We start from the raw sequence: 27,321 nt of genomic DNA, 5'->3' as shown, positions 1-27,321 counted from the left end.
TCATGGGAACTCTTCAACAGCAGAAGAATAGGAGGAAGTGCCTCCCACCGCCACCCCCCTCTTCCACACACACAGACGCACTTACGCATACCTCGCCACCCTACAGCCAGGACAGCTTTGTGTGTCTGCCCCCGATAAGGCCAGTTTGCTTCCTGAGTCCACACTATGAGGTTGTGAGAGGTGCTATAGCCCTCAGTCTTTTGCAAATACACTCTGTAGTGGCTAATATAGGTGGCACAAATGTATGAGTGTGTGAGGCAGGATTTAAAAAGGGAAGAGTTACATGTCAGTGGAGGTAGCACCACATGTGCACTGTAAACGGAAACGGGTCTGATTGCTTATGACTTTTGGGCCTTGCGAATTTCAATGACCACACTTCCTAAGCAGAGACAATGACGGCAGTATTGTTTAGGGACATACCTTAATCTCACACACACATATACCTCAATCATACTTCACACCTCATCAGACTCTTTCCACCAAAAGCTCCCACACTCCCCAATCTCCGTCCAGACATTATGCTTGTTTATTATGTTTTCAACTTCCATATTTCCTCTGCTTTTCCTTTCAGTTGCTCCCCCCCTCACCTCCAACCACCCAACACGGAAATTCGCAGGTCTGCGAACTCCGAACAATCTCCCCCCCCCACTCGTACAGTTATCCAAACATTACATTTGTTTTTGTTTTTGATATCCGTATGTCTGGGAAAGCGGTGGTAATCTCAAAAAATAATAACAGCAAACACCTCGGTGGCGGTTTCAGGAAAAAGCCTGTTAAATTACGACTGAAAAACAGTGGCCAATCTAACCCCTCAGCAGCCCCATTAATTCCCAGCTTGCCTCTTTTCCTCTTAATCACTTGGATGTCTGGCTCGGGGAATGAAACACGGACAGAGAAGTGACAGAGAAAGAGTGGGGTGAAAGAGGAGCAGTGCTGCTCTAGTCTCTACAATGTTAATAAAGTGGCAGAAAAGCCCATTGTCTTAAGATCCCTTTATGCCAGTAGTAATGGCAACTTTTCCCTGTTTGCCTTTTCAAAAGGGCGAGGGTTACCCGTCAAGCACACAAAAACACTTTCTCTCTCTTTCACGCTGCGCTGTTCACCTCTAAATAGGCAGAAGGACGGATTAGAGGGAGAGAATAAAAGCAGAGAAGAAAGCCCGTCTTAGGGAGAGGAGTGAAAGAAGAGTTTGAAAAGCTTGTCTAGGAGCCAGACGAGGCCAATCTGTTTTTTAGTAGTGTGGGATCTCTCTCTCATTTTCTGTCTGTCTGTCTCTCTCTTCCTGACCTGAATAAACAGCTATCAAAGGAGGAGGCGTCTTCCAAGCCAGTAAACACACAGGACGGGTCTAAGGCCAAGTTCAGGTTCACAGCTCAAGTTGCACTTTAAATTCAAACAGTGAAAGCTCAGCATACAGATTCATAACTACACTATAGGTGCAACATAGTGAAGGCGACACTGTGCGTAATATGAGAGAGCTGAGATGACAACAACAGCCTACTGCAGCTTCAACCTTAAGACTAATTAGAGTGAAAGTTAAAGGTTCCGGGTGCAACTTTCAGAACCACTGGATGTCACTACAGCACCAGTATCTTAGACCAAAATTACAGGCATGTTCCCACACCCCACCCCTCCCTGCACAACCAGAAATGTTTTTTTCCATGAGAGACAACAAAAAATAAGGACAGGGTTCGAGTCCCGTGATGGGCGGCAAATCATCACCATAAGAATTAAGTTTTACATGTTTGTAAAATTGTCTTGCAAAGACACAAACAAAAAGATCCAAATGGAACCAAGCATGTCACATAAGCTCGTTTAAGGTTAGGCTGCAAAACTACTTGGGTATAGTTAGGAAAAATGTCATTGTCTAGTATCTGCTCCATTTTCTGGCTTGTCAGGGTGACAAGTCCTGGCCCATCTAATACATGATTGATTAGCTAAAAACGAGTGACAGGAAAGTTCCTGTCAGTGTAAAATTAATGGCAAAACATGTTGATTAGTGACATATTTGTGAAACATAACCCAGCAGAAGACAGATTTCCTTTAAAGCCTAATTGAGAATGCAGTTTATTTGCATAGGAACATAATTTTGTGAAGACAGGGTTTGTGTGTTTTAACAGTCCATTGGACCGGAGTGGATTCACGAGTGGAAACGGACACACAAAGACTGGAGCCAAACACATTTGAGCAGCAAAACAACAGTAAAGACTCTCACACTGAATTGCAAAGAAACAAGGGCACAGAAATTAGGCAAACAGCATTAGTAAAATACTTTAAATAAATAAATTATATGTTTTTGGGGGATACCATCTGATCGAAATGCATTTTGCTTTTCCAGTGTAGTGTGGGATGTCACTTGCGGGCTGATTATAAGCTCAGGGAGGACCGACTGTTTCAAAGGGAGGGACACACATGCACTAACATTCATGCAAACCAGATACCAAAACATTTAACTCAGGTTACTATACATATGGAGGACAACCTCTTCTCCAGAAATTGTCTTCTTATACAACTAAACTGCAGTCTCAAACACATTGTCGCAAATCGGTTTCTAAACAGCTTATCTTTGCTGTGTATTTTATTGCTTCACTGACACTCCTTTTTAGCCAACCAATCATGTATGAGATGGGATTTGACTCATCACCCTGGTAACCCAAAAAATGGAAGCCACTTCAAACATGTAGTGAAAGGGTTGGATCTAAACCCCAAATCATGAGATTTTTCCTTTTTCAAACCAAGCAATTTTGGTGCCTAACCTTAAGTAAGGTCTTAACATGTAGTAATCATTGTGAAAGCGTCAGCCAAAGCCTGATATTGTCCCTAAACCTAACCATGTCATTTTGGTGGGTAAACCTAACCAGAAAGGGAGCAAAAACTCAAGTAAACAATGACTGAGAACAGAACCTAAATCTCTCATCCATCATGGTGCACAAACTAAGCTCTATTTGGTGACAGTTTGCAGAGTTGTGCCTCCATCCTTCCCTACTATCTCCGTACATGGACTTTGTGGCTCTTTCAAAGTGGAAGTCTCTCCCATGTGCATAGCGGACGCGGGGTACGCGTGGGACATGTCCCCCGCACTTTCCACATCTGTCCCCTCTGTCCCCCCGCACTTGTTTCAGCCGTTACAACAGCTAAACCCGTTATTAGCATCTAGTAACGTGTTTTCCCGAGCCGTCTTTGAATGCACCATGAGCGCATGCTAACGCAGGTGTTCCAGAGGAGACGTGCTGCTGTGCTGAGCAGTGCTGAACGTGCGTCTGGAGTAATGTTTAGCAAACCAGCCAGAGCTAGCAAGAAGCAAAAAACTTTACACAGTTTTTTCCAAACAAACCGTGTAAGTTGTGTGACCTTGTTGGATACAAACAATGTTAGACTTGTTAGCTAAATGATGACAAGGTAAAACGTGGCAATATATCAATATGTTAAGCTAGTTAACAATAATTCAAATGTGGTTGCCTCTGTTAAATTACTTGCTAATTAGTTTATTCTTGGAATAAACCCAGTCCTCTTTCATTTCTGGGCAGATGTGCTCACAATTGCTCTCCATGTATTTAAGTCTTTTGGTCCCAAAAGAGGAGAGTCAGGGAGGAGAAAAAAGAATAGGCTATCTATGGCATAAATTTACAACTGCTTTTTACTCCTTCTCTTTCTAATTCTATCTCAGAAACTTTTTTATATTTTTTATTTTTTTATTTCCATAACAAAGAGCAGAGTCAGGCAGGAGATGGACCAGAGGCGGCGGCCAGCAGTAATGTTGACCATGCAGGGTCTGCAGAGGTGAAAAAATATATATAAGTGGCTGAGAAAAAAATATGTATCTATGGGTTAAAGTGATTTTGAGGTTAAATTCTACTGCAATTTTTACTCTTCCTAATGCTATTTCAGAATTTTACTTACCACATTTTTTATGTTTATTGCCATAACAGAAAGAGCAGAGTCAGGGAGGAGATGGATCAGAGGCCAGCAGCAGGGACAAGGATGTAGGGTCTTTACAGGTAAGGAGAGATTATAACTTCCTGAAAATAAGATATCTATTGCAGGGAGAAACCAGGCAGTACGGATCATTTCATGTTCAGTGTTTGGCACCTTTGGCTACTCGTCCAGTAGATGTTCAAGGGACATTGTTGTCAACTCAACTAGAGTTTGGCCACTAAAACTTTAGATTTTATAGTTTAAAGTTTTATACTTTATAGTTTAAAGAACTAGCCTAGTTGGTCCCCTGGTATTGCACTGTGGCTGTTAGGGATTATGTGGTTCTTTAGCCACTAAGGACGGTGCAATTAAATGTAAGAGAATGATAAATCGCTCTGAAAAATTTGTCCCCCTCACTTCTGAGATGGTGGTTACGCCCATGGTCTCTCCTACAGGGTCACAAATGAGAAAGTGCATTTATTTCTAAACAAAATTACATTTTCCTCAGGACGTAACTGAAAGCACAGTTGCTCAGTAGGAATGTAATTCTGTGGCGATAGAGTTGCAGAAGGAGTGTAGGCTAAGTCTCTACTAAAGAAGCCATGACTCCTCTAAATCTGCCTTCATATTAATGCTACACTTACTGTTCGAAATGTAGCTTATTGCAAATGTAAGTTTGTTGAATGCATGTTGGATGAATCAATCAATCAAATTAATAATTTGAGTAAACAGGAGATACATGTTTTTTGAAAAGTTAAAGTTTGGCCTGGTGATGGTGCTCAATGAGAAGTTAAGGGATCACTTACTGTAAGTGACTGAAGTTCTAAATGATGAAAACATGACCGTCTGCATGAAACTTCAGTTCATCTGATAGATGCTACGTCATTACAGTCTGGGCTAAAGCTGCGGTTCGACTGACTGACAGTCCAACAATGCCATCTCTAGAGCCATGCCGCCAGCGATTTTCAGCCTGAGAGGGACAAAGTTCCTTACAAAGCCTTTCATTCACTTATGCACACACACACAGTGACGGTGGCGGAGTTGGCATGCATGGCACCGTCCTGCTCCTCAAGAGCCATTTAGAGGGTCAGGGTCTCACTCAAGAACAAGACATGTGGTCAGGAGATGGCAGGGAGCAAACCACATAACACACGTTGTCTCATATGTGTTTAAAGAGGATACTTCTTTCAAATTAGAAGCAACATAAAAAAGGGCAGCCTAAGCACTTATATATTCGGAGTCGTGCAGAGAAGGGAGGAGGGTTAATAGCAGCCAGGTCCCAAAATACTCACAAAGGGATATGTTCTGGCAATAAAACTAACCATTCTTCATTTATTCTGAGACGCCGGCCAGAAAATCTAACCCCTCTGTCCTCTGTTCAGCTCACCTCGCCCTTCCTTCCCATCTTTCCCATCAGACACAAGTGTCAGACTCATTTACACAGAAACGGTTTAGGAGCTAATGCCAGCTGACAAGCAAATTGATGCGGGGGGGCACGCTGTCCGAGGCACAACTATTGTTAATATTCATGAACTCTCTGCCTCCTGCCATTCACATAAGCAGATAGCATTTTTTTCCCCATTGTCTGTAAACATAACTGATAAATGCTGATATGGCAACTAAGTTGATGAACTCTTGCTTTATGCTTTATCTTTAGTCTTTAATCTCTGCTTTAGTGAGAAAGCAGACATTTATTTCAATATTATTTGACAGGCAAAGTGAACCTACCGTATATAGAAGGCATATAAATTCAAAGTAACATTCAAAATAGAAGAGATTTCCAAATGATATGGAATTTGGAAGTCCTTTTATTCTTTCAAAAAGGCATGTTATTACAATTTCATGTTTTCTTGAAGGGAAAAGTGGACATTTTGCTGAATATCACACTGATCAAAAGCTGCCGTTTATTATTTGTCATCACGAAATGCCATTCCTGTGACTATTAATCCCAAATGCCAGCAACACCTACCTTCATTATCTTCAAAAGCAGCACAAGCTTTCTGGAAAAATTGAAAAGATCTTACAGTGACTCAGAAAAAAAGCAAAACAGAAGAAACTGATTGGCGCCGCATTTTCTAAGTGCTGATTACCTCCTGAAACGTGGTAATTAACCAAATAAACGAGGACAACGGTTTCACCAAAACGCAGAAGAAAGTTGTAAAAGTGCAGTCGGTGGATTGGAAAGTGTTCTTGAAATAGCCTTGTGGTTTTTCTGAGGGACATTCCTTTGTGGATATCAAGTATTACCTTCAGCAACAAGCCCTTAATGAGCCCCGTGTAAATCACTGAAATTATTCATGTGCAAGGCCATCATCAAACATTGGAAAATGTTTGAGTCGGTAAAGAGTGGGCAGTTAATGATACCACAGAGCTCTTTGTCTGGTAAGGGTGATGGCCACGGGGTGACAGAGAGAGAAAAGAGAGGGAAAAGAGAGGAGAGGAGGTGGAGGAGGACGCGACAACAACGAGGGAGGAAATACGCAGCGGTCTGGAAAGGGAGCAAGGACAAGGCAACAGAAGACGGGTACAGAAAAGAAGAGAAAGTCTAAAAGGTTTTCCATTCTCCCCTAATTTAGTCTGTGAATGTGCTCCCCCCCCCCCCACCTCCTCCCTTTAACTCTCCCCCGAGACTGTCCCACACAAACCGCACAATCATATGTTACTCTGATTCACCCGCAGATAAAGAGGAAGAGGGAGAGGAGGGTCAGGAGAGAGGAAAGGACCATTCACAAGTACGGATGTAAAACCTTTCCACATGATTGCTGCCCTCCTCGCTGCCTTCAGTGACTTTAAAATGCTGTTCAAAGTCTTGACATTCTGCATGGAGCATCATTATTCTCTTAGCAATGTCAGGAATGTAGCGACAACTCTAAAGAAAATGAACATTTGCCTTGTCAAATCCACTTAGACCACAGGGTCAAATGTAGCAGCAGCACTTCTTGAGATAAATGATCCTCAGCTTATGTTTCTGTATGTGACCCCTATTATGAATAAAGCGAACAAGAGTGTGTCAAAGGTGAAAGGAAAGCAGCCTCCTCCGGTTAATCCTGTACAGTTGGGCTTAGTAGCTGTAGAAACTCCATATGACCACTGCTTTCCACGGAGTCCAAATCCTGGAGTATTTCAAAAGCAACACGGATATGTTTTAGTGTCATACTGATCGTCTGAAAGGGACTAAGTAAGAGCAGCTCCAGGAGTGCAAATTTTAATGTTTTTTTTATATATATATTTTTGAAGTAAATGACCATTTGTGAGTGAATGCATCCAGCAGTGAGGGCTGGTATTAAAGCGACACGAATTGCTTTACCCCTTTACCTGTTGCACTTTAAGAACATTTGTGGAGTATAAATCTAAACTAAAACTAATAAAAGTGCATGAATTCAATTAGTCTGGAAATGGGTCAGTTTAATCAACTATTATGGGTTTTTTAGAGCTGATACTGATGGCAATTAAGGAACCCGTCATTCATAACTAGGCTTCTTCATTAATAAGTTTGACTATAACTGAACATGTAAAACAGAAAAATTGTGATTAAATTAGGACACTCTGCTCTGTTTATGTGGGATCAGCTGAGATTGATCTGTTTGTCTCCTGCAGTTTTTCACTATTTTCTTAATCTTTCACTGTTCTGTCACTTTTATTGCCCACTAAGGCCCAAGATCTTAAAGCCTTATTAGTTGTTGCTTTCCAGATTGTGTTTCAGGGTAATTTATGGCAGACTTCAAACTTAGTGTAATGCTAGCATAGCCTGAGAGGAGCTAATTTAATGGTTTGTGGCAACGGCTTGTGTTTCTTGTTAAGTTCTTGTGGTTTCTGCTGGAGAGACATTTCTGAGTTCACAGAGTGACTACAGACAGCAAGAAGAGAAAAACATGAATACTAATAATCTGAAAAATGCCAAATATCGGCCACGATAATCGACCAGGCTTATAATCAATTTATCTCGAGTCAGCTATAATGTAAGATTAAATGCTAATTTGAGAAGCAGCTCTTAATGAAAGAACATTCACAGATTTTTATAAGCCTGAGGAGCAGGTTCCCACTATGTTTTTTAATTATTAACGTGGCTTTTAGTGGTCACACTTCGAAATTTTTACGTACACAAATTCTGTATCAACATTGTCCCCAAGTAACAGGACTTGGTAAAGAGAAAACTTTTCACTCCAGACAGGACTGATGGAAAAAAAAAAACAAGACAGAAAGAGAGCAACAAGCATGCATCTTAAAACTTATTTTCAATGTTGAGAAACTCCTACCAAGAAAAGTAACACCAGCGGTTTCAGCTTGTGCCCAGAACTGGCACATGTTTACACATTCAAGCGACTATATCCTTAAGAAGTCAGGTGGTGTTACTGCAGAGAGAACAGATAGCACATAGAGACAAGGCCAGGGTGAAAGAATGGGTCTACAGAATATTGGATTTTAACACAAGAGACCACAGTTTGCTTCCTATTTCCAACCACAAGTCAACACTGGCGTCTTTCAACCATGACCCTGATTCTCCCTGAGCCATCACCAAGTGTTTATTATTGTGACAACATCCCACAACTGTCCTAACATGAACAAAAAAGCGATTCAAAACCACAACATTCCCCTAAACCTAACCAAACTGTTATTGTGCGTAAATTTGACCAAATATTTTCCATAACTAACCAATCATAAAATATTTATTTTCCAAAGTTAAGTTTTGGCTGCCTTTCAATCCAACTCCCAAGAACATCGCTGAGATTCACTGCTGGATGTTTGCCTTCTTAGAGGTTGGTTTGACTGGAAATTGCAAGTTTAAGGTTACACTTCCATTATTAATATGTGGAGCATACTGGGGTATTTCTCTTAGAGCAGATCTGGCCAGGTGTGGTTGTGTTTTCCACTGTTTCTGTGCTTACAGTCTGTCAGCATGTTTTATTCTGCTGAAGTGCTGCGCTGTTTTCTGACAATAAGCTGTAGAGTGTATATTTGGATTGCATAGTTAGACTGAAAGCTGCATTATATCCTTCCTCTCAAGTTGGACACATTCATGTATATAAAACACCTACAGCAAAAAAATGTAATCTATAACTAGTACCTGTATTCATATATCCATGTAGGGAAGATATGATATACTTTTTATGCGTCTTCTAAATATACGCCGTGTTACTAATGCATCTGAACTTGCATAAGTGAATTTGCTGAAGTGTAAAACATGTTGACATCATGTGTTAACACGAGCTAAATTGTGCATGAATATCACTCTGGAATTTCAGAACCCAATAAGACTACCAATACACAAAAATAAATCCTTCTCCACAGCTTTAGTGTCAGCAAAAATGTAGCATCCAAACTATTCAAACTATTCAAAGCAGTAACATATTTATAGATTTGGATCTAAGTGTGATTAAAAAAAAAACACTTCTAAGCTTAATTTAAGTATTTAAATGTTGATTTTCATGATGCGGCAGCTAATTTTAAATTTGTACACTGGACTTTGACATGACAAAGTTTTGCTCTTCAACACCTTGATAACAGGCCAAACTCTTGTGTTTCGATTTTCTATTATCAAATGATTGTATAGTTTAAAAAAATTATTTTCAACTTGATAGCTTTTATTATTTATGCACTTAGTTTTCAACCCTCTGGGAAAATATTGAGTGGGATAGATAGATCAGAATAAGACTGGACAAGACTCAACCAGACCAGAATAAGATTTGACTAGAACAGAATAAGACTCGACCAGACAAGACCAGAAGAGAACAGAATAAAATAAGATTTGACGAGATTAGACTGGAATATTTTATTATTTAGACCAGAATATGACTGGACTAAAACAATAAGAATAGATTAAAGGCATTGTGGAGGATGTTTTTTTTTTTTGTTTAAATTACCTGATTCACATAAAATGAATATACTGACCTTTAGTGGACTTGTATGTATGGTCTCTAAAGGAATAAAAAATTTAAAAAAAATAACTGTGGACATGGCAGGACCTGAAAAAACATCAGCCAATCAAAGCGCTCGGACCGAGGCGTTTGGTTTGCTCCCTTTCCTGTCAATCAAAAATCTTCCGGCTCAGGCCTAATTACGTAGATTACGTACGCCTTGGACTTACGTGTTTTCTGTATGTGTTGCTTTGGTATAGCTGCGTAGTTAGCTGGCGACTTGTTTTGCTCATCTTTTTTTACATAATGGCAGCTAAAGATCCAGGGGGACCCAGCCGTAAAAGACAACTTCACGAGTGCTACGCAAGTTTCTGGATGGGGGTGTTTCTTCGTAAATGTTAAGAGGGGGGAGGTTAGAGGGGGGTGAGGGAGAGGTTGTATGTGTGCATGCACATGCTACGTTCAAAGTTGTAGGAAATTAAATCTCCGCTAATGCCTTTAAGCTAGAGCAGAAAAAGAGTCGACTAGAACAGAATAAGACTAGACCAGATCAGACAAAACTAGAACAGAAGAGAACAGAATAGAATAAGATTCAACTAGATTAGACTGGAATAAGACTCAACGAGACCAGACCAGACCAGAATAAAACTCGACCAAAACAGAATAAGACTCAACTAGACTCGACCAGAATAAAACTCAACCAAACTAGAATAAGACCCGACGAAAACAGAAAAAGTCTAGGCAGCATTAGAAGAGAATAAGACTCAACTAGAAGACGATAAGACTCGACTAAACTCAACCAGACCAGGATAAGACTCAAGTAGAACAGGAGAAGACTCAAGTAAAACAGATAAGTCTAGACTAGACTAGACCACAACAGAACTTGACTAGAAGAGAATAAGACTTGACTAGATGAGAACAGAAAAGGCCAGAATAGAATAGAATATGGCTAGACTAGAATAGCATAGAATAAAAAAACACAGATGAAAATAGCACAGAGCAGAACAGAATAGAACAGAATACATCTGCTTCATCATTGTTTAAAAAACAACGAAAGGGAGTTTAGCAGCTCGTTGGGTTAGCAGTGTACAACAAAAGAGCACAAAATACATTACTATAAAAAGCGATTGCACTGTGTAAATACAAGATTGCACTGTATATTATATACTAAAAGAGCAAGTCATTACACATGTACAAATAGTGCAAGGTAGGGATTAGGGAGGTGTAGCATCAGGCTACAATTTAAACACCTATTCAGATATGCAACATGTGTAATGTTAGCTTGAGGAAACATCACAGCTTTTCAGATATCTACACTGAGCTAACTAGTCTGCCAAACAATGGTAGCAGCATATTTTCCCTGTTTGTTGCTTTCTTGTGCAGTCAGTGCAGGCTGCAGCCAGATGGGTAAAACAACATGTGTTGATGGGATTAATCCCAAAAAACATCCCAATGTGAACCTCTGACATATTACACCTGCACACTGAAGTTCAGCACCGGGTTCTGCAAGCTGCTGGCCAAACCATACGGCATCCACACAGAAAAGCATCAGGGAGGCAGCACATGGAGCACAAGTCCAAGAATAGAGCAGTGAGCCCCCAAATAGGGAGAAAACAGGAAATCCTCAAGATAACAAAATTACTTTAGAAGTTTATTTGCCCATAATGAGTCCCAAGCTGTGTTTTAATTCAATATGCCACAGAGATCTTTGCATGTAAATATTTTTCTCTTCATGTTGCTGTCACCGACTTAAATAATGTGTTTCTTCTTCAGCGCTGTAAAATGGGTAAAAGTATCATCAGTCATGCTCTTGTGTCTCTGTAAACTGTTTAAGTGTTCTTTCCTCATTCATTTTTTAACACTGCATGGCCACAGTACAATCAGCACACTGAGAAAGTGGATTCTAAAGAGTTTAAAAGCTTGAAATATTCTACAAAAATGGGGAAGCACAAAATGTAAAATATGCAAAAGGGGTTGACACAGGAAGGGTTAGTGATCTCCACGAACAGATAAGAACAACTGACTTCAAATGTGGTTTCGTCTCCCCTTTTTCTCATGACAAACAATCATTGTGCTCCACATGTGACTCACATGCAAGTGAGCCCTTTTGACAAATATTGTCTTTGAAGAAATGACATGTTGCTCCATTCAACTGCTCAAAGCTCCAGCGCATGATTCAATTAGTTGCTATGGCTGCTGAGAATGTGTAACGTGGAATTCATGCAGTAAATATCTTACTGATGGCATGTTTATGCATGATGGCTTTGCTGGAGATGGTGCAATGTCACGGGTCAACGGAATATTCATTCATTGTGCACGCACATGCTAATGCAATAGATTAAAAAAACACATTAAGACGCATGCAAGTACCGAAAATTTAAGTAAAAAGTTATGCACCTGTGTGGAAAAACACCGCAAAAACTTCCAACAGTGAGAGGAAAAGCATTATTAGTCATGCAAATACACATCCGCACACTGCATTAAGCTTCCTCACTATTTTTCCTGCTCAAGTTCACATACACCAACCCATACAGCAGAGCAAACTGAGGATTATAAGCACATTTAAACTTTACATACACGCAAACACACAAAGTAAAAAGGTTTCATTGCACTTACTGTTAAGCATTGCATATTCTCAGGGCGATTGGTCTCGGGGGCAGCACCATGGTTTGACAGCACAGCCTCTGAAATGTAGACAAAGGAATCACGAGCTGAGACAGTGCCTTTGGAGCACATTTCTCCCAGTGCCAATGCAAAACAGCCTTGTGGATGCACAAAAATAAAGTCCTCAAATAGTTCTGAGAGTCCATAAAAAGTGACTCGGAGAGATAACAACAAGCAATTATGGCAACAGTTGTCTGGAGCAGCCTTTCGCTGGGCTGAGATTCAAACTTCAGAGCGCACATAAAAAGGCAAAACAAAACAAAAAAAAAAAAAGAAGAACAGGGCCGGCAGCGTCAAGGAAAATCCCGTAAGATGCGAGGATCCAACAATCTGCCCAAGAGAGGAATGGAAGTGAGAACAAGTGAGAGGGAGGGAAGAGGGGAGGGAGGGAAGGAGGGAGGGAGGGGTGAAGAAGAGAAAAGGAACTCCTCTCTCACTCTATTATCCGTCCGTCACAGGGCTCCTGGGAAGTTGCTATGGTTACAGGGACTCACGCCTCAGTGTCCTTTTAACTATCGCTCATAAAGGCAGCATTCAGCTGTGGGCCACAAAGCAGATCTCCCTCTCTTTTTCTCTGTTTTTCCTACATTTCCCTCTGTTTACATCTGTGTACATCCAGCACCTCATTCGTCCATCCTTTACTTCTCCCACTTCCCTCTCTGTGACTCAAACTTCACACGGAGCCGCCAGTCCGTCGCCATCCAACCACCGCCATCATCCCTCCGTTTGATGTGCCTCTCCCTCCCCTCTTTCGCTCTTCCGTCACACCCCTACCTTCATCACCATAGGCGAGGAATTATCCCATCTCAGACTGTGAAACATTCCAAACTATGCCAGCCAAGTCCAAACAGCCCCCCACATGAGTCAAAGGGTTCAAACGGATCAGTGACCTTCTGATAACCTTGTGAAAAGTGGTATTAATCATATTATATACACATAAACCCTGAAATGTAAATTTGACTAGCTCAACACTGTATTAAAGTGCTGGTTACGGTATTTGATAGCAACGTGTTTACTGAGTTTTTGACTGGAATGGAAGCTTTAGAATGATTTGCAAATTGTTTAATTCTTTATAATAAAAGTAAGCTTAATCACACAAAGCACACACTGGTAGAAGAATGTCCTCCCAAAATATAAAAAAAACCCATCTATAATTCCCAAAGCAGAAAAATGACAGGAGTTTAAATTCAGGTGAATAAAGGATTTTAACAATCAGTAATTATGACTCTTGTCCACTGGGAACACGGGAGGAATTTGGGTGATCACAAAATGTTAATTTCTTATTTCCTGCCTCAAATTACTTTCAGCCATGAACACAATCATTCACTACAATTATCCAAGTCAGTATTATTAACGAATGCCTACTGACCTTATTGTATTGTATCTAACCTTACTCATATTTGTGATTGAACCCGACCAAAAAAATTCATGTAAATCATTCTGTATGACAAAACAACATCTTTTCTCAAACTCTGATGGATCTCCTTGAGATAGGTTTAAAATTATGACAACCTGATGCAACATCTCATCAATATGTGTTTAGAGGGAAGTTTAGGTCTTAACAGGTTAAAGTTCCTCTTTGTTCATTGAATAAGTCGCTAAAAATTCATCTATGGATATCAAAGTTACATGTTTAGGCTTTGTTCCAAGAAAAAAAAGTCCATTCCTGAATTAAAATGGCTTAGATTTAAGTTGCTTTCTTGAGAATTTGTCAATCTATGAAGCCCAGCCTCTTTCTACACCAAGGACTCTGCTCATACTTTTATGTTTACCTGCATCCTGCAAGCTGCTTTCTGAGTTTTTATTTTTTTCCTTTTTTACATATTATTCTGAACCTGTGTTTTTTCTGTGTGGAAAACTGAGCCATGGCGTTGACTGCTTATTTCATGTTAACATGGTAAAAAAAAAGGAAAATAAGAAACTAATTTCTCTAGTTTTGATAAGCTGTCTCTGACACACGGATTATTATAAAATTCATACATTTACTGATCTTCACTCTCTTATATTAAAAATGCAACAAATACAGTTTATAAGAAAATATTTTTTTATGCCAAAACTATTAGACACAACACCAATAATAGTTTTGGCATAAAAATTTGAGCCTGCAAATAACATTTGTCTAAGCTACATGTTACACCAGCATAGGCAAAACATTACTGCAGATACATTCTTCTCCTCAAAACTCAAATAATCTTTCAACCTTCAGTGGAAAAACGTAAAGATCTATTTGGAATCACTGCGCAATATCCTGCACAAAAAGTAATAAAAAACCTTTTTGGAATTCCTTTTCGTATCTGTCGGCGATCTACTTCCCGCTGGACAGCACACATCCACAAAAGAAAACAAAATACTTCTTAACATTCTGGACATTTGCTTTCCCCTGTAACCCTATAGTTTAACTCCAGTAGTTGTAGTTGCCACAGTAACACAAAAAAAAAGAAAAAAAAAAGTGATTCTGTCACTTGTTAATCTGAAACCACCAGGGGTTCCGCAAAAGAGAAGGGCTAACCTGGCTGGCATCAAGCCCAGAAGAGGAGCCTTTTGTCTGGGTAAGACATGAGTAGCACAGGGCATATGAGGGTAGACACATGGAGCAGCTGGCAACGAGAAACATCCAGCATGACTGAAAGAGGAACAATAACAGACAGAAACAGTGGACAGTGGGAAAAGCATACACTAGACAAATTCAAGAAATGAGAACAAGAGACAGAAGGAGATTTAAGAATGACAGACAATGACAGCAAAGAGGGAAAAAAACCAAAGAGGGACAGAAAATGAAGACATGCAAACGGCAAGAGTAAAGAAAGGGAATCAAAAGGTGTTGGCAGGCGGTTGCTGTTGAGTCAGCCAGTCTCAGATCTGCCAGGACATAAAAAGCCCTTGACTTTGCTCAAGTCTCTCAGTGCAACACTCACTCACTTGACACACAGTCGCTCTATTCACCTGCTGTCACCCACAAACAAATAAACACTTGATGAAGAGAGTGGGAAAAGCCAAGAGGAGAGGCGATTCCTTCCACTTCACACTGTGGGTGTCTTAAGATCAGCTCAGAAATCAAGAAAGGATTGTTTAAGCCAGAAGAAATGGCACCCTATTACACATAGAAGTGAGCTTTGAAGATATTCCGACTGTAACACAGTGACGACAGAATGACAGGTTGCTGCGTTCAAACTGTTGGTCATCAATCAGCACAGTCAGTGTTTGTAGAAGCACAATAGCAGGCCATCAATAATAAAAAATGGTACGGTTGTGCCAACTGTTCATAAATATAATAACATCTAAAGCATTTTTTTTTTTTTACAAAAGGATGTCATTTATACAAACTGTCTATTCAAACTATTCAAACAAGAAAATAACATGCAAAAAAATGACATCAGTTGATTCTTTTCTACAATTTTTATGCTTAATTTGAGCTGATAATGCTGCATAAAAAATGAAATTGTAAACATAGCACAGAGCCTTACTTTAGGAACTGAAGTACTGTGAATAAGGTAAATTGTGGAGCATTGAGAACATTGCACAAAGAAAGGGAGAGTAGTAATGTGTGTAATTCGTCCTGTACATGTTAAATACTTCATCTTTTATTCATTAAGCATGCTGTGATCCAAATTCAAGTTAGTTTAGCCAATACAAGCAGAGCAGAAAGACTCCCAAAACATGAAAAACGTAAAAATGTTGATTTCATTAAAAGATACACAAACACTGAAGATCCCACATAATTAAACAGGACTGAGTTTGTATTCTCCAGTGCATCTTTAACAAAATCACAATGAAATTTGAGATGCGTGAGCTCACTTCACTCCCACTACTTTTATTGTTGCTGTAGCCTCTTTTGGATACACACACTGTTTAGTTTAGAAAGCGATTTTGGGGCGATGGCGAGTCAATTTATTGAACAACTAGAGTGGAATGCTTTACAGCAGGCCTCAGTGAACAAGAGGACTTTGTTCTGCACGAGGCTTTTCCTGCACTCTATACAGATATAAACAACAGAAGAGGCACAGATCAGACAGTGAAACATCCACGCACATACAAACCACCAGAGGTCTTTATAATGCAGCTTGACTGATGTTTGGTAGCCTTAGGTAAACAGAGCAACAAGAATTTTTTGGGGGAATGACAACCTCAAGGATATTCAGACTTCAAACATCCCTTCAGGTGACATAAGGATGACCTCTTCTACACTCCATGCCAAACAAAGTCAAAATCTACAAAGTTTTCCTTACGTGTAGAGGAGCTTTGCATGTGTGGCTGAATAATACTGCTTTGGGTTAATGGGGTTACCAGTAGTGCTGCACTTGTACTAAAAAGTTGTGTTGCATTTGTTGTGCAGACAGTATATTCAAGTCTTGTTTTTTCATAGGTATCATTTCTGTCTGTGCAGCGTGAGTGACACAATATACAAGCGTGTTTTTTGGTGAATAAATGTGTGAGTCATCACTAAGCTGAAAGAATGAATTCATTGTCATGCCTGATGGTGATTTTGCTGGTCAATTGATCATCAAGAAAGGAACAGAATGCGGAGTGGGTGCTGCAGAAAATTAGAGAAAAAGCTCAGTCCCTCCTTGTTTTCTCTTTGGTGAGCCTGATCATACAATATTATCATTAGTCCGCTAAATACAGTACTTACGGATAAAGAATCCAGCTTTGCAGAACCGCTACAACTATTGGTGCATGCGTTGTTCTGTCATAACATGAACTGAATCTGAAATTTGTTATTTTCCTTGAGTTTTCAATGGGGTTGTGTAATGACTTCTGTAAGTTGTAACCTTTTTAACATGCCCATATGGTGTTTTTTTACATGCTGGGAAACTCATAACGATCAAAACAAGCAGCCAACACCATGGCATAGGTTTCCGTCTCAAAAACATCGATTCAGACAGACAGGGATTCATACTACTCCCATTAACGTGCACAGTGCAGTGTTTTGCACCATTGTTCTTCCTCTGTTTCCAGTTGTAACATGTATGACTGGATTGTTCTAATATTCCAGCTGTGTAATGCAGAGTAGTTAAACAGTGTTGAGTAGAGCCATACGAGAGCAGGTGTCCTTTAGTTTCAGCATTGGAGAACGGTCTGACTGCACCTTATTATCATTCTACTGTAGGGGGATAAAACAAAAACAAAAGAAAAAAAAACAGGCTTGTTTCTGTAAACCAGACAAAATTGTCTTGGCCAAGGATGCAGCAATGGTGCCATACCAAAATGATATTGTAGGGAATTGTTTTGATGGAACATATGCACATTGGGAGGCTGGCACTGTCAGTAAAATGGTTAATTCACTGTCTGAGGTTGTTGCTATTTTCTGTAGCAAGAGGGACTTTAACCAATAAATCTAAATGCCTACAAAGAGCATCTTCGTCCTTAAGTGTTTATACGGGATAAATGTGTGTATGAAGATCAGTGTGTTTTTCTTTTTCAATTCATTTTAAGAGGTCAAAATCTCCTACGACTGGAGATCAAGAACATCAGCAACCATCAACAGGCCATTCTTAAGATTTGCCATCTCATTTATTTCATCACTCATTTTAATGTGCCACCTTGCCTCTTTCTGGACACAAGTTACATGCTGAAAGAATGGACAGACTGAAAAATATTTGGAAATATTGTCTCTTAAGTACAGACATGAAGCTGCTTCTTACAGTCATACTGAAAGACACCGGAACGACATGTCTCCCAGTGATTTAATTGAAAGGACAATTATTTCTTCGTTTGTCAAGATAATCTCTCTAGATGAGAACTCTTGCTTCTATCTGTAGCTATGCTGGGTTATTCCTGAGAATGCAAGACAGCTTTATGATCGTGTTCATTATTATATCCAGACAGACGTGCAGATGACCTGTTTTTATACTAAGAGAACATGGCCTAAAGGGATACACAATTTAACCCGACTTGGGCCAAAAGTAGGTGACGGTAAGACAGAAGGAAGAAGAGGAAAAAAAATACACTCTTACGTATAGCTTCTTACAACTAGCTATTGTACATTCTTCTGTTTTAGAGCAGCTGACCACAAGACAGCGCTAAAAGGACACAGCTTCAATTATCAGTCTACAGGAGGTGGAAAAAATAACAGGAACACATACAATCTAACGCTGTCCAAAACAACACCACCACAAATTACACAAAATCGACCGAGCTTTGGCAGACTCTCAACAAAAACTGAACATAATAGACATCAATTAAGTACGGTTTATTACAGTTTCTTTATCTACAATAGAGCGCTTCAGTTATTTTGCCTCTTTTTTTGAGTCATGCAAACAACAGGAAAAAAGTAGGACATATATGCATATTGTAATAAAAACATCCAACCTGTAAATGAATGCACTGGTAATGTATTATACATGTTCATTACATACAGTTTTACCCTTGAGAGAAATAAATGTTTATGCTTGAGTTATCGGCACACGACCTGCCAAAAGCTTACTACATTTCAACATGACACAAGAGTAGTATCTAACTTGAAAAACAGAGTAAATATGAGATTTGTGTCCCGATTCGGCCTGACCTCTGCAACCCACTCGTTCATTGACAGACGTCACATGAAACCACACAAGGCGATGAGTTCTGGACAGTCTAGTTAGTCGGACAGTAGTGACTGATGCATTTCATTTCCTGTTTCTGTCAAAACCACAGGACAACAGCCAGGACGGATTATGTCAGCTGTCTGTTCACTCAAAGTGTTGCATGATTGTTCCTCACAGGGATTGGCAAAAAGGATTTAAGGAGAACGGGCAGAGAAATGTTCAGAGACGGGTGGAATTTCATACTGAGTCTGAACAGTGTCAAACCATCAATTTCAACTATCAGCAGTTCATCAGGTTCAGCAGCAGTACCTTGTCTTCTCTAGGCTGCAGCTTCGGGTTATTCTGTGTTATTCTAACCCAGCAGAGTTGGAAGTTGCTGCTGATCTATCTATTTTTCACAAGATCTGAACCCATTAATACTTACACCTTTTAGGCCCAACATTAATGCCACAGGTTAGAGGGGAAAAGTGAAGTGAAAAACAGTGATCGTCTTGTTACAACGTAATATTCTGCTGGGAAAGCTTAGGTCCTGGCATTCATGTGGATGGTACTTATCCCCTATGTGAGCATTGTACCAGATGAAGCACTCCTCATGGCAACGGCACATCTCGACGGCAGCACTCTCCCCCAGAAGGAAAATGTGCCATGCCAAGACTTCTCAGTAACAGCTTGAGGAACATGACAAAGAGCCCAAGGCACTAATTTGGCATTTTAAATATCCAAGTTCCTAATTAGGTCCAAGTGATGCACCAGAACAAGTCCAATCCATGTAGACCCATCCCTACATCCATACTCACCAGTCAAAGCTGCTTTGGTGCCATTAAAGGGGCCTACATATTAGGAAGGTGGTTTTAAAGTCTTTCTCCAGTCATTGATTGAACCCCTAAAAAGCAAAGTAACTTTTCCAATGTTCCCTTCCAACCTTAAAATGACTTAGATGCAACTCTACACCATTGTTTCTTCTACAATGTGTGGCTCTACATTGCTCCTTCTTCTATCTACATCCACCAAACTGGCATTTGCTGCAGCTCAAGCCTACCAGCTCGTTTACAGCACAGCTCAATACTATACAGTGTTTAGTTGAAAATCAGTTCTGAAGAAGAGTAATGATACTGAACGCCTCGCTCTGCATGCTGACCAGACTAATTTCTTATTTTTCTTGCGTGTGCAACCCTGAAAGTCTGAATCTGTGTTTTTGAGGTTCTCATCAGTACACTGCAGCAATGGCATTGACTGCTTATTTCTCTCATGGTGTGCCCTCTAACATATAAAGATAGAAAATAGACACCAATCAAAAAGGGGCGGCCGTTCAGACATAACTGACACAGCTTGCACGGTGTCTTTGTACGCTAAAGCAGCACAACTGTCTTTACGGAAACGTGTGAAAAGGTGTTGCTAACATTCTATTACCTTTTACCAGAGTAAATATATCTGTGACCAATGAAGCATGTTGTAGCTGAACCAAAATCAAGTTTGTGAATTAAAAAGGAAATTGCCATCAAAATGATGCATTATGGATTCATTTGTTTTATATAATATGATTTATTTATGACCGACTTGTCTTTTTGGAATATTGAGAACATGACTATAGAAAAATACCATCAAATATGAACTAAAACACAACACAAACAGCATTTTTAGACTACTGAGCCCACATACTGCATGCATGCTCTTGATGTCAGAATAATGTGTCATCCACACAGAACTGTCACTATGTGCTGTGACACATGATGAGAATATCTTCAAAGCCGGATCCAAATACGCTTGTTTTCCACGGACACACTCCGTTCAGTCTTGCCCACTTAGTTCCGCCTACCTCCTGCAGACTCGACGCGCCTGTCCATCAGTAAATTAATTCTAATTTACTTTGTGTCCGTGACAGTTTAAGCCGTCTAGGTTCACTGCCTCTGACCTTAACACATGGAAGTGTCCGCCCACTTTAGACTAAAGGCCGTGCTGTTTGGAGTTTAGCAGCCTGAAGAGATTCAAGACTGGGATACAACGAAACACCCAGCCTGGTTGACATCTGTCTGACCCTCTTATCAGCTTTGTTGACCTGTTAGGGAACAGGTCAGGTGGGAGACACTACTCTTTTATCTCAGGCGCAGTCGGAAAAGCCCTTTAATGATGCCTTTGTTCTATTCAAATGGCGCCAGTAAGTCATGGCAATGTGGTACTAGGACCCTGAAACTGAAGCAGCGAAATTGAATTTAATCATCACTAATTTACTTCATTAAACCTGTGCTTTTCCTACAACAGCAGGTCAAAATGTCCTCTTAAAAATAAAAACGGTTTCTGTTATTGGTTTGGAAAGTTTAGTAAAAAATAACTAAGAATAATTGTGTGACTGTAGAAGCAGACAGTTAAGAAATGGGCAGCCAGAAACCTAAATTAATATTAACCATATTTCTTTTTCATATTGTATAACAGTAGACTACAGAGCAGAAAGTGTAACACGGTAGCACAGAGCTGTATTTATTGGGTCAAACGCTTCACTTCAGATCAAGTGGATGTGAGCCTTGGGTCAGTGTTACCCTTCAGAGCAAGCAGATGCCTGGCATGGGCTTCTCCAGCATGCATGCACTCTCCAACACATTATCTCACATCATTACCGACTCACAAAATTATTCAAACACAGCACTGATTTGCGCAAATATATGTTAAAAAAACAACAACTCCCCCTCCTCCCACATCCACATCCAGCCGCTCCAATATAAGTAAATCACATAAGTGTACATTTTAATCTGCTGATTTAAAGGCACAGCATGCCATCTGGAAAAGCTTGGCGGTGTTTATGTAAGGCTGTACAGTGCGCCTGGGTCCCCCGTTCGTCCATTATGAAAAGTGAAACTAACGTGTGTATGATGCAGATGGCACACTTTTTAAGCGCAAACCCAGTGGGTGTTCTGCTATTTTTGCTTTCACGCATATACAGACCACCCGACCCACATTGTAAGCTCGTTGGAAGGGAAGTGCATTAGCCATGGTCAAAAACACACACACGTACATGTCACCGTGGGTCAGCTGTCACCGCTGACACTCTCCGCTAGCCAAAAAATAAAGATAAAAAATCACAGCTGACGCAGTTTCTCTTTCTAACTTTTCTTCATCAGTGATAATATAGAGAAAATGTGATTTTCTAATTACAAGACTAAGTACGGTTAATCCAAATAGATTTATTCTGCTGCTTTAAGCATTTTAGGCAACTTGAAAGAGCAGCATATTAACACAGTCATTTTTGTGCTTTATTTTCTCTCTCTCTCACTCAGTTATTCATGTTCCAGCTCTAAATTTTCTATTCAACAAACCTACAGAAAAGGGTCTGAATACACTCAAAGTATATGTGCGCATACTGCTTACATGTGGTATTATATGAGTAGAAAAGAATTTAAACTGTGCAGAATACCACAGTAGCTTAAAAGCGGTTCCTAACACGGCAATATAAAATGTGTCCTGAAAGTCAACACTAATTGCTCGGTCACGCCTCGTCACAGAAAATGTTGTTTAGCTGCCATTCATGCACAGTCTTTCCATTTCAGCCTCTCAACTCATGTTGAGCAAAGTTAGGATGGCAGCCTTTTTTATTGTGGCCCTTACATTGTAATTAGCTGTCATCGCTCGGCGGATAGGTTTTGTTGTGGAAGCAGAAAGCCTGAATCAAGCAAGAGGAAATTCTGTCTGGAACACAATGGTACTAGAAAGTAAAGCGAAGCGTGACTCATGACAATCTTATTTACAGAAAAGTCACCTCTTTTCTCTACTGTGGACATATTGTAGCATATTCCCATGTGTTTTGTGTAAAAATAAAAGCATACGGTATAATAAAACTCAGTAGAATCACTTCATTAATTTTGTTTTTTTCCTGTGATTTGTTTGCTAAATAGGTTTCCACATATACTGTATCCCCAAAAGTCAACAATATTTCCATCTCCTTAGGTCAGATTGATGCTGCATCATGTGTACATGAGCTACTAGCTTCATAGTCTAACATAATTCGGCCACCAGGGATTTGTCCTGGCACTACCCGGACTCAGAAATGGCACAGGTCTGTGTGAGGGATTAGTCAGACACACTGATGCAAACAGCGCACCTCTGGTGAGAGTCTGTGCACATTAGCATGGATTAACTAGCAGACCAGCAAAATACTTGTTTCAACAGAAGCAAAAAGAATAAAGTTAGACAGTCTTTCAGAGTAGATATGGGATTATAGCATTGTGCCAGTGTGACTGACAACATAAGTTGTCTTTGAGGCCAAGAATGGCTTCAGGTCAGATCAGTTCTTAAAACAGTTGTGCATTCAGCCTGATTTGCCAAAATTACCTTTTAAAAGTCTACTATAATGCAAATGTACAAGTACTATGTGATCTTTGTGCATTTTCTCAACACAAAAGTACTTTAGGTGTGTGACAGTGCAACGCTTTGCTGGAAAGTGAAAACTAGATGGGTATTTATACTTTCTTTCAACTCGGAAGTTGAATTCTCAGCTTTATCTAGAAGTATCAGAATGCCCCCGTGACGTACTGTTTATCTGTCACTTTTGAAACCCAACATCATTCTCAACCATCTACTTACTTAAACTTAACACCTGGGCAATATGAATTGATGGGGGCCATTAGGAACACTGTATGCTCTGCAATATTCTTAATACATCATGTTAGACAAATAAAAACTTTACATATTTTGCATCTAAAACACATTCCGTCTCAGGCTTGTTCAGCTGTTCTGCTGGTGAAAGAGTGCACGCCAGCCTACATCCCTTAACACAGGGCTCAAAAATACTGTCTACCTAAACAGTGCTTACCATAATTTCCCTATGCACTGCACAAAACAATATACAAACTACTGAACCAGTCAAACACACACTGCCAGCTAACACTCATATTGGGCAGCACCTTAAGAGCCCTCCTGGGTCTCATCACTGAGTTTGAAATGAACATAAAATGCTAATAAGTTTCCACCCACTGATAATCTCCTAATCATGTCTGTCAACTTTTAGCCGAATGCAAAGTGGCAAACTGGTGTCAGGACACAACAAAACAAAGCGAAGGATCTCAAAGAAGTGCTGCTGTAAGACCCAATAGAGTGAGACAAGAGACGTCACGACACGCAGCAAAATGATGAATCAGCCATGAATCCAAAGCATTACAAGACCACGGTGAGCCTGCCAAGCTCTCATTATGCTTCTACTCACTCCTGGTATTTCAGGGTCTCCATTAATAACACACTGAACTGTATACACTGCAAATCTTGGACTTCTGTCGGCCAGCAGTACGTGTTACAACAAACTGTTTGTTCACTAAAAGGCGTCTTGCATCTTGCCTCGGTGCCAAGAAACGGCAAAGATGGAAAGAGAACTAACAGAGAAATAACAAAGATGCAGGGGTAGAAAAGAAACAGGGACATCTGAGGAGACATAGAGGCCCGTGAATAAAAATACAGGTGAGACGAGGAAGTGTGAAATGAGAATGACAGAAAAAAGACTCGCGGATAATCAAAAACACACGAATAATCAGTGTGAAAGACGCAACATAAAAATGGACGTGGACAGGAGGGGGAGAGAGAGGCTGGACGGATGCACGTTGACGGATATTGTAATGAATGAGGTTTGGTCATTTCCATGTTAGTGCATGTCATGCTGCAGCAGTGCCTCCATGGCCTACATTCTGCCAGCTGGCAACACACAAGTGCATGCATGAGTATGCAGCCTCCCCTCACACACACCGATCAGATGAGACAGTAGTGGGGCAGTATTGCCAGTGGGAAAGATGAAAACATTGTACAAAACACAACCAAGCATGCCATTATTTTCTCTCTCTTTTTTGCCATGACATCTTGTGAAATTAATGATCTTGAAACTTCCTTTTTGGGAGCAACTGTTTTGGGTATTTGTGTTCTAGTTAAATACCTTCCAGCCAATCAGCACAAACAACTAAAAAGAGCTGCTCGTATACGAGTCAGGATCCCCTCATGCAAGCGTTGTAATGGTTTCCTGCTGGCTGAGTCTTGTCCAATGTGATACCTCTTGTCCCAGTTCCATCCACAGAAGCATAAAACTAATTTTAAAGTTGCATGAGGCAGATTAGCCCAGTTCAGCCAAGCAGTGTAAATTGGGATGGGTTAGCTAACGTCTTCTGATATCACCGTCACAACCCAGAATGGAACTATGTGAGCAGGCAAAGAGGAGGGAAAAGTCGGTGTCACTGAGGTGGAGGGGGCAATAAAGAGCATGTGGGAGTATGGTGTATGTCACCCTGTGCTGATGGGAAAGGTTCGTCCATATGTGCGCGAAAAGATCGGGTTACACTGATAGTAGGTAATCCATTGAATGGGGACGCTAAGCTCCTTATGGGGTCTCCCATGGAAAACAATTGCAACCAATTTAGCCCAGCAGGAGAAAATTAGATGACAACTGAAAGACTAAAAAGCAGTGGGTGTACACAGTAACAAAGAGCGATTTAAAGTAACATCAGCAAGCATAACAGCACACAGAAAGGATATACAGAGACAGGAGAAGATAACAACAAGACAATAAGGATGAATCAGTGGAGAACTCAGGGGGAGACAGAAGAATAAAAGTCAGGAGAGAACACATTTCTGCAAAACAAACCACTTTCGATCACAAGTATTCCGCTTTGCAACACAACATGCCACATCCAGCTGTGCAGTGAGTACAGTCAAGTATGATAACGCAAACATAGTACTCACCTAGTCTAGGCTGCCCTTATGGCTGGCACAGAGAAACATAACTCCAAGACACACACACCACCACCACCAACTACGAGTGAGTGCAAACATAAGTAGGAAGAGATGGAGCACTCAAAGGTGGTGAAAAGAGAAGAGGAAAAAAAAACAACAGATTTCCAAACCCAATGTGTCTGTGTGCGGGTGAGTGTGTGAGTTGGGTGGGTGTGTGTCAGTGTGTAAGAGGGGAGATCCACTCCAGCAGCGAATGTACTGGGAGAGCTCCGTCTCTCACTCTCTGTGGCAACTGTGACGCGTCAGGGTTTCGTCCAGACCCCTCCTTCCCTCCCTCCCGCACACTCTCTCTGTCTTTCCCCTCATTCGCTCTCCCAATCCCTCGCTCTTTTTCGCCTCTCTTAATCCCTCGCTTCCCCAGTGGCCCCGCCTCCCAATCTGAAGACTGATAAAGACTCACTGCCAGGAGCCTACCGCACACAAACATGGGAGAATATGAAGAAAATTGCATGTTTTTACAAGACTTAAGTTGGGTTGTGTTTTGACAGTTTCCATTGGATCGTACCATCTGCAATCATCAGCAGCCTGCTGCTCAGCCATCTCTGATTTGCTTGAAACAATGGAAATATAAAATAGCATGTCAAAAAGTGACATATATGCCCGCATAAAAAGAAAATTGTAATTAAAGTTTGAGAGACACTTTGAAACTCCAGATTTCTATTCTACTGGGATTACTCTATCTAGCAATATTACAGATTTTGTGATACAACATGTCATACCTGCTCATTCAGAATTCTAAATAATTTCTTTTCATGTTTGTGATCAAGTGTTTCACGTTAAAAAGTTATGTATATGTATTGTTTTCCAATATTGTGACATGCAAGTGTCCTCAAACATGGGGCTATTTATGAAAGCCTTAATTTTCCCCCATATTTCAACCCACCTATAATCAAAGACTATCTGATCTACTTGTACAATATTGCAAATTTTAAAGAAATGACATGATGAGCAGTGTTAATGTTGGCAGCAAATTCGGATTTGGTCTTAATCTTTAGAATAACACATCATTTAGTTTTAGTCAGCTGAAACCTTTTAGTCTTAGTCTAGTTTTAGTCAACTAAATATCATGAGAGTTTTAGTGTTATTCTAGTTTTAGAAGACCAATATTAGCAGATTTCAGTCAACTAAACTCACAGTGGACTAAGTCAATGAAACGCTCCTCCAGAATATCCGGTCATTGGAAATATCAGTCTGTAAAGGAATGGTATTAAGGTTTGAATATGCAATACAGACACAGATTTAACAGTTGCATTTTATTTTATTCTTAATGTCAAAAACATGACCACGACTTTTCACATGTGAAGTGTGACCAGATGTCAATTCTTCATCTTCATCCCAGACCTAGCTCAGACATTTCTGCTGCAAAATGTTCACGTGTTGCTAACAAATGAAGTTAACTGAAATCAGCCAGAGTTGTGTAACTAAGACTGTGCAACTAAGCATAACTAAGTAAAATGTAAACAGCCTAGCTGTTGTAAAAACGTCCTGAAATCTGTGCAAAGTTCAGAATGCCTCGACCGCTTCCTCAAAAGATTCGCTCTGATTGGATTTCTTCCCAATTTGTCGGACAAAAAGAGTAGTTCTGATTGGATCTCTTCTCCATTCAT

At 40.3% G+C, this 27,321-nt stretch overlaps 1 protein-coding gene across 3 annotated transcripts in view; it reads right to left on the bottom strand.

The window, feature by feature from the left end:
- The window catches only part of rgs3a (regulator of G protein signaling 3a), a 142,598-nt gene extending 116,645 nt beyond the window's left edge, over positions 1-25,953 (bottom strand). For 2 of the 3 annotated variants that reach the window (XM_051938279.1, XM_051938280.1), the window contains exon 1: positions 12,387-12,680. In XM_051938279.1, the coding sequence (XP_051794239.1) occupies positions 12,387-12,506 (120 nt within the window). In that variant the 5' untranslated portion in view covers positions 12,507-12,680. Of the gene's footprint in view, positions 1-12,386; positions 12,681-25,663 lie in introns of those variants that run through there. The other variant, XM_051938281.1, reaches the window with a different exon arrangement.
- Between the last annotated feature and the right edge of the window lie 1,368 nt (positions 25,954-27,321).

The sequence above is a fragment of the Acanthochromis polyacanthus genome, chromosome 18, assembly GCF_021347895.1.
Source record: "Acanthochromis polyacanthus isolate Apoly-LR-REF ecotype Palm Island chromosome 18, KAUST_Apoly_ChrSc, whole genome shotgun sequence".
NCBI classification, from domain to species: Eukaryota; Metazoa; Chordata; class Actinopteri; family Pomacentridae; genus Acanthochromis; species Acanthochromis polyacanthus.
This window is presented reverse-complemented; position numbering and strand designations above follow the sequence as displayed.